Source organism: Bufo bufo, chromosome 3, assembly GCF_905171765.1.
Source record: "Bufo bufo chromosome 3, aBufBuf1.1, whole genome shotgun sequence".
NCBI classification, from domain to species: domain Eukaryota; kingdom Metazoa; phylum Chordata; class Amphibia; order Anura; family Bufonidae; genus Bufo; species Bufo bufo.
This window is the reverse complement of record NC_053391.1, coordinates 561787-574677: the sequence shown is the minus strand read 5'-3', so window position 1 is coordinate 574677 and position 12891 is coordinate 561787. Positions and strand designations below refer to the sequence as shown.

The 12891-nt window shown below is 54.8% G+C and overlaps 2 protein-coding genes across 4 annotated transcripts in view; one reads left to right on the top strand and one right to left on the bottom strand.

The window, feature by feature from the left end:
- Positions 1-12891, bottom strand: part of UBASH3A (ubiquitin associated and SH3 domain containing A) — a 698439-nt gene that overhangs the window by 179760 nt on the left and 505788 nt on the right. The gene's annotated exons all lie outside the window — the stretch shown is intronic.
- Positions 1-12891, top strand: part of RECQL4 (RecQ like helicase 4) — a 100860-nt gene that overhangs the window by 53081 nt on the left and 34888 nt on the right. The window contains exons 12-19 of the mRNA XM_040422704.1: positions 1258-1394; positions 2860-2943; positions 3123-3311; positions 3605-3787; positions 8497-8680; positions 8791-9068; positions 11369-11506; positions 11592-11742. Coding sequence (XP_040278638.1) covers positions 1258-1394; positions 2860-2943; positions 3123-3311; positions 3605-3787; positions 8497-8680; positions 8791-9068; positions 11369-11506; positions 11592-11742 — 1344 coding nt within the window. The remainder of the gene's footprint in view (positions 1-1257; positions 1395-2859; positions 2944-3122; positions 3312-3604; positions 3788-8496; positions 8681-8790; positions 9069-11368; positions 11507-11591; positions 11743-12891) is intronic.

Sequence of the window (12891 nt, the reverse complement as noted above, 5' to 3'; positions counted from 1 at the left end):
CTCTACATTACCCCCTCCATCATCAGAAGACCCTGCTGTCTCTGATCATACGTGACCTCTGGTCATAGAACTGTACCCCGCTGTGTGCCTCTACACTACCCCCTCCATCATCAGAAGACGCTGCTGTCTCTGGTCATACGTGTCCTCTGGTGATAGAACTGTACCCCGCTGTGTGCCTCTACATTACCCCCTCCATCATCAGAAGACCCTGCTGGCTCTGGTCATACGTGTCCTCTGCTCATAGAACTGTACCCCGCTGTGTGCCTCTACATTACCCCCTCCATCATCAGAAGACCCTGCTGGCTCTGGTCATACGTGACCTCTGCTCATAGAACTGTACCCCGCTGTGTGCCTCTACATTACCCCCTCCATCATCAGAAGACCCTGCTGGCTCTGGTCATACGTGTCCTCTGGTCATAGAACTGTACCCCGCTGTGTGCCTCTAAATTACCCCCTCCATCATCAGAAGACCTTTCTGGCTCTGATCATACGTGTCCTTCTCTGCTCATAGAACTGTACCCCGCTGTGTGCCTCTACATTACCCCCTCCATCATCAGAAGACCCTGCTGTCTCTGGTCATACGTGACCTCTGGTCATAGAACTGTACCCCGCTGTGTGCCTCTACATTACCCCCTCCATCATCAGAAAACCCTGCTGGCTCTGATCATACGTGACCTCTGGTCATAGAACTGTACCCCGCTGTGTGCCTCTACATTACCCCCTCCATCATCAGAAGACGCTGCTGTCTCTGGTCATACGTGTCCTCTGGTGATAGAACTGTACCCCGCTGTGTGCCTCTACATTACCCCCTCCATCATCAGAAGACCCTGCTGTCTCTGGTCATACGTGTCCTCTGCTCATAGAACTGTACCCCGCTGTGTGCCTCTACATTACCCCCTCTATCATCAGAAGACCCTGCTGGCTCTGGTCATACGTGTCCTCTGCTCATAGAACTGTACCCCGCTGTGTGCCTCTACATTACCCCCTCCATCATCAGAAGACCCCGCTGTCTCTGGTCATACGTGTCCTCTGCTCATAGAACTGTACCCCGCTGTGTGCCTCTACATTACCCCCTCTATCATCAGAAGACCCTGCTGTCTCTGGTCATACGTGTCCTCTGCTCATAGAACTGTACCCCGCTGTGTGCCTCTACATTACCCCCTCCATCATCAGAAGACCCTGCTGTCTCTGATCATACGTGACCTCTGGTCACAGACCTGCTCTGCTCATGCATGTCTGTCCCTCTTGTGTTTTCAGGCCTTTCCTCCCTGGTTGTCCTCTCCACTGGCATGGGCAAGTCTCTGTGTTATCAGCTGCCGGCATACATGTATGCTATGAGGTCTCCATGTATCACGCTGGTCATATCCCCACTGGTCTCTCTCATGGATGATCAGGTAGCATAGCGCACTCTGTCTTTATGTTTCTATTATGCTACTAATGAATACCATTAAACAGGCAGATGACCGGGCAAAGGAGGGGCCGGCACTGTAATTGGGGGACACAGAGGTGCAATGCAATGTGGAGTTCATGGAGGGTGATACAGTAGGAAGAAGGTACCCAGTTAGGGGGGTAGCTGCAGGAGAAGGTACCTGGAGAGGGGGTCAGTGCATGAGAATGTAACCGGGGAGGTGTTCTCTACAGGAGAAGGTAACCCAGGATGGGTTGCTGCAGGAGAAGGAATCTCGGGGCGGGGTCCCTGCAGGAGAAGGAATCTCTGGGCGGGGTCCCTGCAGGAGAAGTCAGCCCGGGGCGGGGTCGCTGCAGGAGAAGTTGGCCCGGGGGCGGGGTCGCTGCAGGAGAAGTCGGCCCGGGGGCGGGGTCGCCGCAGGGGAAGTCGGCCCGGGGGCGGGGTCGCCGCAGGAGAAGTCGGCCCGGGGGCGGGGTCGCCGCAGGAGAAGTCGGCCCGGGGGCGGGGTCGCCGCAGGAGAAGTCGGCCCGGGGGCGGGGTCGCCGCAGGAGAAGTCGGCCCGGGGCGGGGTCGCTGCAGGGGAAGTCGGGGCGGGGTCGCTGCAGGGGAAGTCGGGGCGGGGTCGCTGCAGGGGAAGTCGGCCCGGGAGCGGGGTCGCTGCAGGAGAAGTCGGCCCGGGGGCGGGGTCGCTGCAGGAGAAGTCGGCCCGGGGGCGGGGTCGCTGCAGGAGAAGTCGGCCCGGGGGCGGGGTCGCTGCAGGAGAAGTCAGCTCGGGGCGGGGTCGCTGCAGGAGAAGTCAGCTCGGGGTGGGGTCGCTGCAGGAGAAGTCAGCTCGGGGCGGGGTCGCTGCAGGAGAAGTCGGCTCGGGGCGGGGTCGCTGCAGGAGAAGTCGGCCCGGGGCGGGGTCGCTGCAGGAGAAGTCGGCCCGGGGCGGGGTCGCTGCAGGAGAAGTCGGCCCGGGGCGGGGTCGCTGCAGGAGAAGTCGGCCCGGGGCGGGGTCGCTGCAGGAGAAGTCGGCCCGGGGGCGGGGTCGCTGCAGGAGAAGTTGGCCCGGGGGCGGGGTCGCCGCAGGGGAAGTCGGCCCGGGGGCGGGGTCGCCGCAGGGGAAGTCGGCCCGGGGGCGGGGTCGCCGCAGGGGAAGTCGGCCCGGGGGCGGGGTCGCCGCAGGAGAAGTCAGCCCGGGGGCGGGGTCGCCGCAGGAGAAGTCAGCCCGGGGCGGGGTCGCTGCAGGGGAAGTCGGGGCGGGGTCGCTGCAGGGGAAGTCGGCCCGGGAGCGGGGTCGCTGCAGGTGAAGTCGGCCCGGGGGCGGGGTCGCTGCAGGAGAAGTCAGCTCGGGGCGGGGTCGCTGCAGGAGAAGTCAGCTCGGGGCGGGGTCGCTGCAGGGATTTTACACCCTGTTTCATCCTGCACCAGGCAGTCTTTCATATGGCTGGCCTCTCTCTTCTCCACAGGTCTCAGGTCTTCCATCGAAACTCAAGGCTGTTTGTATTCACTCCAATATGACCCGGGCTCAGCGTGAAACGGCGATGGACAAGGTGACGTCATGTGACCGTGTGAATGAGCAAAGCTTTATGTTTATGATGGAGAGTGCTTCCATTGTGTGTGATCTGCCCCTCGTGTAGCCCACACGCACTCTCGCTAACGCCGTCTCTCTGGTGTGTGGCAGAAATCTGTCTCTCCTGTATTTTCTGCTGAACGCCTGTTATTTCTGCAGGTGAAGCAGGGAAAGGTGCATGTTCTTCTGCTGTCTCCCGAAGCTTTAGTTGGAGGAGGCCGGGCGGGCACCAGCTGTTTGCCCTCAGCTGACCAGCTCCCTCCAGTGGCCTTTGCATGTATAGATGAAGTTCATTGTGTATCTGAGTGGTCCCACAATTTCCGACCCTGCTACCTCCGTCTCTGCAAGGTGAGTGACGGCATTTAGCGCCCCCTATGGTTCATTAATCTGCAGAGTCAGTCCTCTAGTGCAGTGGTCCTCACCTCCAGTCCTCAGGGCCCACCTGTCGGTTTCAGGATTTCCTTAGTATTGAGCAGCTGATATGATTAGTGTCTATCCTTTAGGACTTAGCTCAGGTATTCATTCTGTGGGATATTCCCAAATCCTGACCGGCAGGTGGGCCCTGAGGACTGGAGTCGGGGAACTCTTCTCTAGTCATTATCCTTAGGTTACATTTCATATTGCCTGCTTTCCTCTGTCAGGTTCTTCGGGAGCGCCTAGGTGTTCGCTGTCTTCTTGGTCTTACAGCTACCGCCACTCTGAGTACAGCACAAGACGTTGCTCGCCACCTGGAAGTCCCAGATGTTGAGGGCGTTCCAGTGCGCCTAGCTGCTGTGCCCCCAAACCTGCATCTGTCTGCGTCTCTAGACCGGGATCGGGACCAGGTAATTCCTACTTAGCCCAAGTCTCGTATCACCAGTAAGAATGATATGGGGAACCTTGATGTGTGGCTCCATCTTCTACTCACCTTCTACCGGTTAGCACTTACTGGAGTCACGTTGTGGACTTATAATGGAGTCTTAGTAGTTCTTAAGAATACGCTGGCTTATGTGTAGGTCCGGAGAAGAGAAAAACGTGAGGACACGTCAGCATGACAAGTTTTGTCTTTCTTTGTACCATACGTGACCATGGTGTCACTGATGTAATAGGGAGGGGGCCTGGCGACTTGTGTCTTGGAGCATGTTACCCTATTATTATTGCTGGTGTTCCCTCTCTGATGCTTCTCTTCCTTGGGCTTGTCACTTTCTTCTCTCTTCCGTTATGCTTATGCCGCTTTCTTCTTCTTCGCCTCTGGTTACTCTCTTCTCTCCTTCAGGCTCCAGTCACTCTCTTCTCTCTCCTTTGAGCTCTCCTCACTCTCTCCTCTTCTTCAGGCTCTTGTTATTACATCTCTCTGTTGGGCTGTCGTCGCTCCCTTCTCTCGTTACGCTCCCCTCAGTCTCATCACCCTTTTTCTTTTCACACTTTGGTTTTCTCCTGAGTCCTTGGTCGCTCTCCTTTCTCTCTGCAGGCCCTTGTTGCACTGCCTTTGCACTCTATTTAGGTTCTCATCCTGCTCCCTTTGGACTCTTTAAGATCTCGTTGCACTCCAGTCGTCAAGCTTCCATTAGTCTCTTCACGCTTTTTCCCCTCAAACTTTGGTGGCGCTCCCCTCAGGCTCTGGTCACTCCATTCTCTCTTTATGTTCTGGTCACTCTCCTTTTTCACTTCAGGCCCTCGGCACTCTCCCTTTTTCGCTTCAGGCCCTTGGCGCTCTCCCTTTTTCGTTTCAGGCCCTGGGCGCTCTCCCTTTTTCGCTTCAGGCCCTCGGCGCTCTCCCTTTTTTCGCTTCAGGCCCTCGGCGCTCTCATCATGCTCTCTTCTCTCTCCAGGCCCTCGGCGCTCTCATCATGCTCTCTTCTCCCTTCAGGCTCTCGGCGCTCTCATCATGCTCTCTTCTCTCTCCAGGCTCTCGGCGCTCTCATCATGCTCTCTTCTCTCTCCAGGCTCTCGGCGCTCTCATCATGCTCTCTTCTCTCTCCAGGCTCTCGGTGCTCTCATCATGCTCTCTTCTCCCTTCAGGCTCTCGGCGCTCTCATCATGCTCTCTTCTCCCTTCAGGCTCTCGGCGCTCTCATCATGCTCTCTTCTCTCTCCAGGCTCTCGGCGCTCTCATCATGCTCTCTTCTCTCTCCAGGCTCTCGGCGCTCTCATCATGCTCTCTTCTCTCTCCAGGCTCTCGGCGCTCTCATCATGCTCTCTTCTCTCTCCAGGCTCTCGGCGCTCTCATCATGCTCTCTTCTCTCTTCAGGCTCTCGGCGCTCTCATCATGCTCTCTTCTCTCTCCAGGCCCTCGGCGCTCTCATCATGCTCTCTTCTCCCTTCAGGCTCTCGGCGCTCTCATCATGCTCTCTTCTCTCTCCAGGCTCTCGGCGCTCTCATCATGCTCTCTTCTCTCTCCAGGCTCTCGGCGCTCTCATCATGCTCTCTTCTCTCTCCAGGCTCTCGGTGCTCTCATCATGCTCTCTTCTCCCTTCAGGCTCTCGGCGCTCTCATCATGCTCTCTTCTCCCTTCAGGCTCTCGGCGCTCTCATCATGCTCTCTTCTCTCTCCAGGCTCTCGGCGCTCTCATCATGCTCTCTTCTCTCTCCAGGCTCTCGGCGCTCTCATCATGCTCTCTTCTCTCTCCAGGCTCTCGGCGCTCTCATCATGCTCTCTTCTCCCTTCAGGCTCTCGGCGCTCTCATCACGCTCTCTTCTCTCTCCAGGCTCTCGGCGCTCTCATCATGCTCTCTTCTCTCTCGGCGCTCTCATCATGCTCTCTTCTCTCTCCAGGCTCTCGGTGCTCTCATCATGCTCTTTTCTCCCTTCAGGCTCTCGGCGCTCTCATCATGCTCTCTTCTCTCTCCAGGCTCTCGGCGCTCTCATCATGCTCTCTTCTCTCTCCAGGCTCTCGGCGCTCTCATAATGCTCTCTTCTCTTTCCAGGCTCTCGGCGCTCTCATCACGCTCTCTTCTCTCTCGGCGCTCTCATCATGCTCTCTTCTCTCTCCAGGCTCTCGGCGCTCTCATCATGCTCTCTTCTCTCTCTAGGCTCTCGGCGCTCTCATCATGCTCTCTTCTCTCTCCAGGCTCTCGGCGCTCTCATCATGCTCTCTTCTCTCTCCAGGCTCTCGGCGCTCTCATAATGCTCTCTTCTCTTTCCAGGCTCTCTTCTCTCTCATCACGCTCTCTTCTCTCTCATCACGCTCTCTTCTCTCTCCAGGCTCTCGGCGCTCTCATCATGCTTTCTTCTCTCTCCAGGCTCTCGGCGCTCTCATCATGCTTTCTTCTCTCTCCAGGCTCTCGGCGCTCTCATCATGCTTTCTTCTCTCTCCAGGCTCTCGGTGCTCTCATCATGCTCTCTTCTCTCTCCAGGCTCTCTGCGCTCTCATCACGCTCTCTTCTCTCTTCAGGCTCTCGGCGCTCTCATCATGCTCTCTTCTCTCTCCAGGCTCTCTGCGCTCTCATCACGCTCTCTTCTCTCTTCAGGCTCTCGGTGCTCTCATCACGCTCTCTTCTCTTTCCAGGCTCTCGGCGCTCTCATCACGCTCTCTTCTCTCTCGGCGCTCTCATCACGCTCTCTTCTCTCTCCAGGCTCTCGGCGCTCTCATCATGCTTTCTTCTCTCTCCAGGCTCTCGGCGCTCTCATCATGCTTTCTTCTCTCTCCAGGCTCTCGGCGCTCTCATCATGCTCTCTTCTCTCTCCAGGCTCTCTGCGCTCTCATCACGCTCTCTTCTCTCTCCAGGCTCTCTGCGCTCTCATCATGCTCTCTTCTCTCTCCAGGCTCTCTGCGCTCTCATCATGCTCTCTTCTCTCTCCAGGCTCTGTGCGCTCTCATCACGCTTTCTTCTCTCTCCAGGCTCTCGGCGCTCTCATCACGCTCTCTTCAGGCTCTCGGCGCTCTCATCATGCTCTCTTCTCTCTCCAGGCTCTCGGTGCTCTCATCATGCTCTCTTCTCTCTCCAGGCTCTCTGCGCTCTCATCACGCTCTCTTCTCTCTTCAGGCTCTCGGTGCTCTCATCACGCTCTCTTCTCTCTTCAGGCTCTCGGCGCTCTCCTCACGCTCTCTTCTCTCTTCAGGCTCTCGTCACTCTCAGGCTCTCTTCTCTCTTCAGGCTCTCGGTGCTCTCATCATGCTTTCTTCTCTCTCCAGGCTCTCGGCGCTCTCTTCTCTCTCCAGGCTCTCTGCGCTCTCATCACGCTCTCTTCTCTCTCCAGGCTCTCGGCGCTCTCATCATGCTCTCTTCTCTCTCCAGGCTCTCGGCGCTCTCATCACGCTCTCTTCTCTCTCCAGGCTCTCGGCGCTCTCATCATGCTCTCTTCTCTCTCGGCGCTCTCCTCACGCTCTCTTCTCTCTCCAGGCTCTCGTCGCTCTCATCACGCTCTCTTCTCTCTTCAGGCTCTCGTCACTCTCAGGCTCTCTTCTCTCTTCAGGCTCTCGGCGCTCTCATCACGCTCTCTTCTCTCTCCAGGCTCTCTGCGCTCTCATCACGCTCTCTTCTCTCTTCAGGCTCTCGTCGCTCTCATCACGCTCTCTTCTCTCTTCAGGCTCTCTGCGCTCTCATCACGCTCTCTTCTCTCTTCAGGCTCTCGGCGCTCTCATCATGCTCTCTTCTCTCTTCAGGCTCTCGGCGCTCTCATCACGCTCTCTTCTCTCTCCAGGCTCTCGGCGCTCTCATCATGCTTTCTTCTCTCTCCAGGCTCTCGGTGCTCTCATCATGCTTTCTTCTCTCTCCAGGCTCTCGGCGCTCTCATCATGCTCTCTTCTCTCTTCAGGCTCTCGGCGCTCTCATCACGCTCTCTTCTCTCTTCAGGCTCTCGGCGCTCTCATCACGCTCTCTTCTCTCTCCAGGCTCTCGGCGCTCTCATCATGCTCTCTTCTCTCTTCAGGCTCTCTGCGCTCTCATCACGCTCTCTTCTCTCTTCAGGCTCTCGGTGCTCTCATCATGCTTTCTTCTCTCTCCAGGCTCTCGGCGCTCTCATCATGCTCTCTTCTCTCTCCAGGCTCTCGGCGCTCTCATCACGCTCTCTTCTCTCTCCAGGCTCTCGGCGCTCTCATCACGCTCTCTTCTCTCTCCAGGCTCTCGGCGCTCTCATCACGCTCTCTTCTCTCTTCAGGCTCTCGGCGCTCTCATCATGCTCTCTTCTCTCTCCAGGCTCTCGGCGCTCTCATCACGCTCTCTTCTCTCTCCAGGCTCTTGGCGCTCTCATCACGCTCTCTTCTCTCTCCAGGCTCTCTGCGCTCTCATCACGCTCTCTTCTCTCTTCAGGCTCTCGTCGCTCTCATCATGCTCTCTTCTCTCTTAAGGCTCTCGGCGCTCTCATCACGCTCTCTTCTCTCTCCAGGCTCTCGGCGCTCTCATCATGCTCTCTTCTCTCTCCAGGCTCTCGGCGCTCTCATCATGCTTTCTTCTCTCTCCAGGCTCTCGGCGCTCTCATCATGCTTTCTTCTCTCTCCAGGCTCTCGGCGCTCTCATCACGCTCTCTTCTCTCTCCAGGCTCTCGGCGCTCTCATCACGCTCTCTTCTCTCTCCAGGCTCTCGGCGCTCTCATCACGCTCTCTTCTCTCTCCAGGCTCTCGTCGCTCTCTTGAAGGCAGAACGGTTTGGGAGTTTGGACTCGATAATTATATATTGTACACGGAGGGAGGAGACTCAGCGCCTGGCAGCCATGCTGCGCACCTGTCTGCAGGGGGTTACTGTGACTAAAACAGCGGATGATGGTGGTGATGCCTCACAGGACAGGAAGAAGATTCAAGGTCAGATGGGTGGAGACCCTGGAAATCAGAGCACGGTCTTATGGTGACAAGTATTGGATGTGCTGGTAGTGCCCCATACTTACTACAGTGACTGTGAATTTTCTATGTAGCCAGGAAGAAGATTCGGCGACCGCTGAAGTGGATGGCCGACTCGTATCACGCCGGGCTATCTTCTGCTGAGCGTCGCAGGGTGCAGAACAACTTCATGAGCGGCCAGCTGCGGATAGTTGCAGCCACAGTGGCTTTCGGGATGGGTCTGGACAAGTCTGACGTCAGGGGGGTCATCCACTATAATATGCCCAAAAACTTTGAGAGTTATGTCCAAGAGATCGGAAGAGCCGGGCGCGATGGCAAAGATGCTCATTGTCACTTGTTCTTGGACCCTGAGGTTAGTGCCGAGCCACCTGGGGCCGTCCGTGTCCTCATCTCTAGCTGTGGGAACATTCATATGGAGGGTTTATGTATGGAGATGTATTAAAGGGGGTTTCCAAGATTTTGATACTGATGACCTATCCTCTGGGTAGGTCATCAGTATCTGATCGGTGGGCGTCCGACACCAACACACTGCTCGGAGGGCTGTACATTGTATAGCGTCTGTGCTTGGTATCGCGCTCAGCCCCATAGAAGTGAATGGGGCTGATACCAAGCACGGCCGTCACACCGCTGCCTTCTCGAACTGGTGTCAGACCACCACCGATCAGATACCAATGACCTAGGATAGGTCATCAGTATCAAAATCTGAGACAATATGGGAGTGTATATGCGATGGCGGGGGATTATACGCGGGCTGGGTGTGTTGGCGGGGGATTATACGCGGGCTGGGTGTGTTGGCGGGGGATTATACACTGCTCAAAAAAATTAAGGGAACACAAAAATAACACATCCTAGATCTAAGTTAATTAAATATTCTTCTGAAATACTTTGTTCTTTACATAGTTGAATGTGCTGACAACAAAATCACACAAAAAAATAAAAAAATGGAAATCAAATTTTTCAACCCATGGAGGTCTGGATTTGGAGTCACCCTCAAAATTAAAGTGGAAAAACCCACTACAGGCTGATCCAACTTTGATGTAATGTCCTTAAAACAAGTCAGAATGAGGCTCAGTAGTGTGTGTGGCCTCCACGTGCCTGTATGACCTCCCTACAACGCCTGTGCATGCTCCTGATGAGGTGGCGGACGGTCTCCTGAGGGATCTCCTCCCAGACCTGGACTAAAGCATCTGCCAACTCCTGGACAGTCTGTGGTGCAACGTGACGTTGGTGGATAGAGCAAGACATGATGTCCCAGATGTGCTCAATTGGATTCAGGTCTGGGGAACGGACGGGCCAGTCCATAGCATCAATGCCTTCGTCTTGCAGGAACTGCTGACACACTCCAGCCACATGAGGTCTAGCATTGTCTTGCATTAGGAGGAACCCAGGGCCAACCGCACCAGCATATGGTCTCACAAGGGGTCTGAGGATCTCATCTCGGTACCTAATGGCAGTCAGGCTACCTCTGGCGAGCACATGGAGGGCTGTGCGGCCCTCCAAAGAAATGCCACCCCACACCATTACTGACCCAATGCCAAACCGGTCATGCTGGAGGATATTGCAGGCAGCAGAACGTTCTCCACGGCGTCTCCAGACTCTGTCACGTCTGTCACATGTGCTCAGTGTGAACCTGCTTTCATCTGTGAAGAGCACAGGGCGCCAGTGGAGAATTTGCCAATCTTGGTGTTCTCTGGCAAATGCCAAACGTCCTGCACGGTGTTGGGCTGTAAGCACAACCCCCACCTGTGGACGTCGGGCCCTCATATCACCCTCATGGAGTCTGTTTCTGACCGTTTGAGCAGACACATGCACATTTGTGGCCTGCTGGAGGTCATTTTGCAGGGCTCTGGCAGTGCTCCTCCTGTTCCTCCTTGCACAAAGGCGGAGGTAGCGGTCCTGCTGCTGGGTTGTTGCCCTCCTACGGCCTCCTCCACGTCTCCTGATGTACTGGCCTGTCTCCTGGTAGCGCCTCCATGCTCTGGACACTACGCTGACAGACACAGCAAACTTTCTTGCCACAGCTCGCATTGATGTGCCATCCTGGATAAGCTGCACTACCTGAGCCACCCGCCAGCATTCAAAAGTGACCAAAACATCAGCCAGGAAGCATAGGAACTGAGAAGTGGTCTGTGGTCACCACCTGCAGAACCACTCCTTTATTGGGGGTGTCTTGCTAATTGCCTATAATTTCCACCTGTTGTCTATCCCATTTGCACAACAGTATGTGAAATTGATTGTCACTCAGTGTTGCTTCCTAAGTGGACAGTTTGATTTCACAGAAGTGGGATTGACTTGGAGTTACATTGTGTTGTTTAAGTGTTCCCTTTTATTTTTTTTGAGCAGTGTATGAGGGGAAATTGTTGTCATTGGGGATTACGTGTGATATACGTGTGGTCAGTACAAGATTATGGGGGCTTTATGGACAGTGTTGGATTATATGGGGATTAAGGTCAGTATGGATTTATATTGGGTGGATTTAGGGTCCGTTTGAGATTATATTAGGCAATGTTCAGGTCAGTATAGGATTATGAAAGAGGTATGGGGTGATATATGGGACTGATTAGGGTCTGGTATCAGATGGTTGTGGTCAGTATGGCAGATTTTCTAGGGGAGATGTGGGTCAGAGGCTGATATTTGGATGTTTCTTCCCAGTCCCAGGATCTGGACGAGCTTCGCCGCCATGTCTACGCGGACTCTGTGGATTATTTCACACTGAAGAAGCTTGTGCAGAGGGTCTTCCTCAGGTGCAGGTGTCGTGAGCTGCAGAGTAAGCGGGAAGCGCTGAGCAGGGTGAGCGGACTCTGTTTGTCCCGTCTCTGGTCTGTAGCGCCTACTCCTGGTCACCGCCATCTTCCCATCATCTGTTCTCCTGCAGGGCTGTGAGGTGGATGATTCTGAGATGATGGATTTCCTGGAGCAGTGTGAAAGCGGAGAAGGGAATACGCCAGTGGAGCGCTCCTGCCACCGACACGAGCGAGCCTTGCCTATAGAGGAGACGGTGCAGGCGCTAGATGTCCGAGAGGAAAGTGAGTGAGCTCTGACCTCCGAGACTGCCACTACTGGACCCTCAAGTTGTATTTATTGGGGTCTGTACCACGGTGATGGTCCTCCCTCCACCTCTATATACTGTCCTGTGTAGTATCTAGTCCTCGCACCACCTCTATATACTGTCCTCTGTAGTATCTAGTCCTCCCTCCACTTCTATATACTGTCCTCTGTAGTATCTAGTCCTCGCACCACCTCTATATACTGTCCTCTGTAGTATCTAGTCCTCCGCCCACCTCTATATCCTATCCTCTGTAGTATCTAGTCCTCCCTCCACCTCTATATACCGTCCTCTGTAGTATCTAGTCCTCCCTCCACCTCTATATACCGTCCTCTGTAGTATCTAGTCCTCCCTCCACCTCTATATACTGTCCTCTGTAGTATCTAGTCCTCCCTCCACTTCTATATACTGTCCTCTGTAGTATCTAGTCCTCGCACCACCTCTATATACTGTCCTCTGTAGTATCTAGTCCTCCGCCCACCTCTATATACTGTCCTGTGTAGTATCTAGTCCTCGCACCACCTCTATATACTGTCCTCTGTAGTATCTAGTCCTCCCTCCACTTCTATATACTGTCCTCTGTAGTATCTAGTCCTCGCACCACCTCTATATACTGTCCTCTGTAGTATCTAGTCCTCCCTCCACCTCTATATACCGTCCTCTGTAGTATCCAGTCCTCGCACCACCTCTATATACTGTCCTCTGTAGTATCTAGTCCTCCCTCCACCTCTATATACTGTCCTCTGTAGTATCTAGTCCTCCCTCCACCTCTATATACTGTCCTCTGTAGTATCTAGTCCTCGCACCACCTCTATATACTGTCCTCTGTAGTATCTAGTCCTTCCTCCACCTCTATATACTGTCCTCTGTAGTATCTAGTCCTCCCTCCACCTCTATATACCGTCCTCTGTAGTATCTAGTCCTCCCTCCACCTCTATATACCGTCCTCTGTAGTATCTAGTCCTCGCACCACCTCTATATACTGTCTTCTGTAGTATATAGTCCTCCCTCCACCTCTATATACTGTCCTCTGTAGTATCTAGTCCTCCGCCCACCTCTATATACTGTCCTCTGTAGTATCTAGTCCTCCACCTCTATATACTGTCCTCTGTAGTATCTAGTCCTCCAC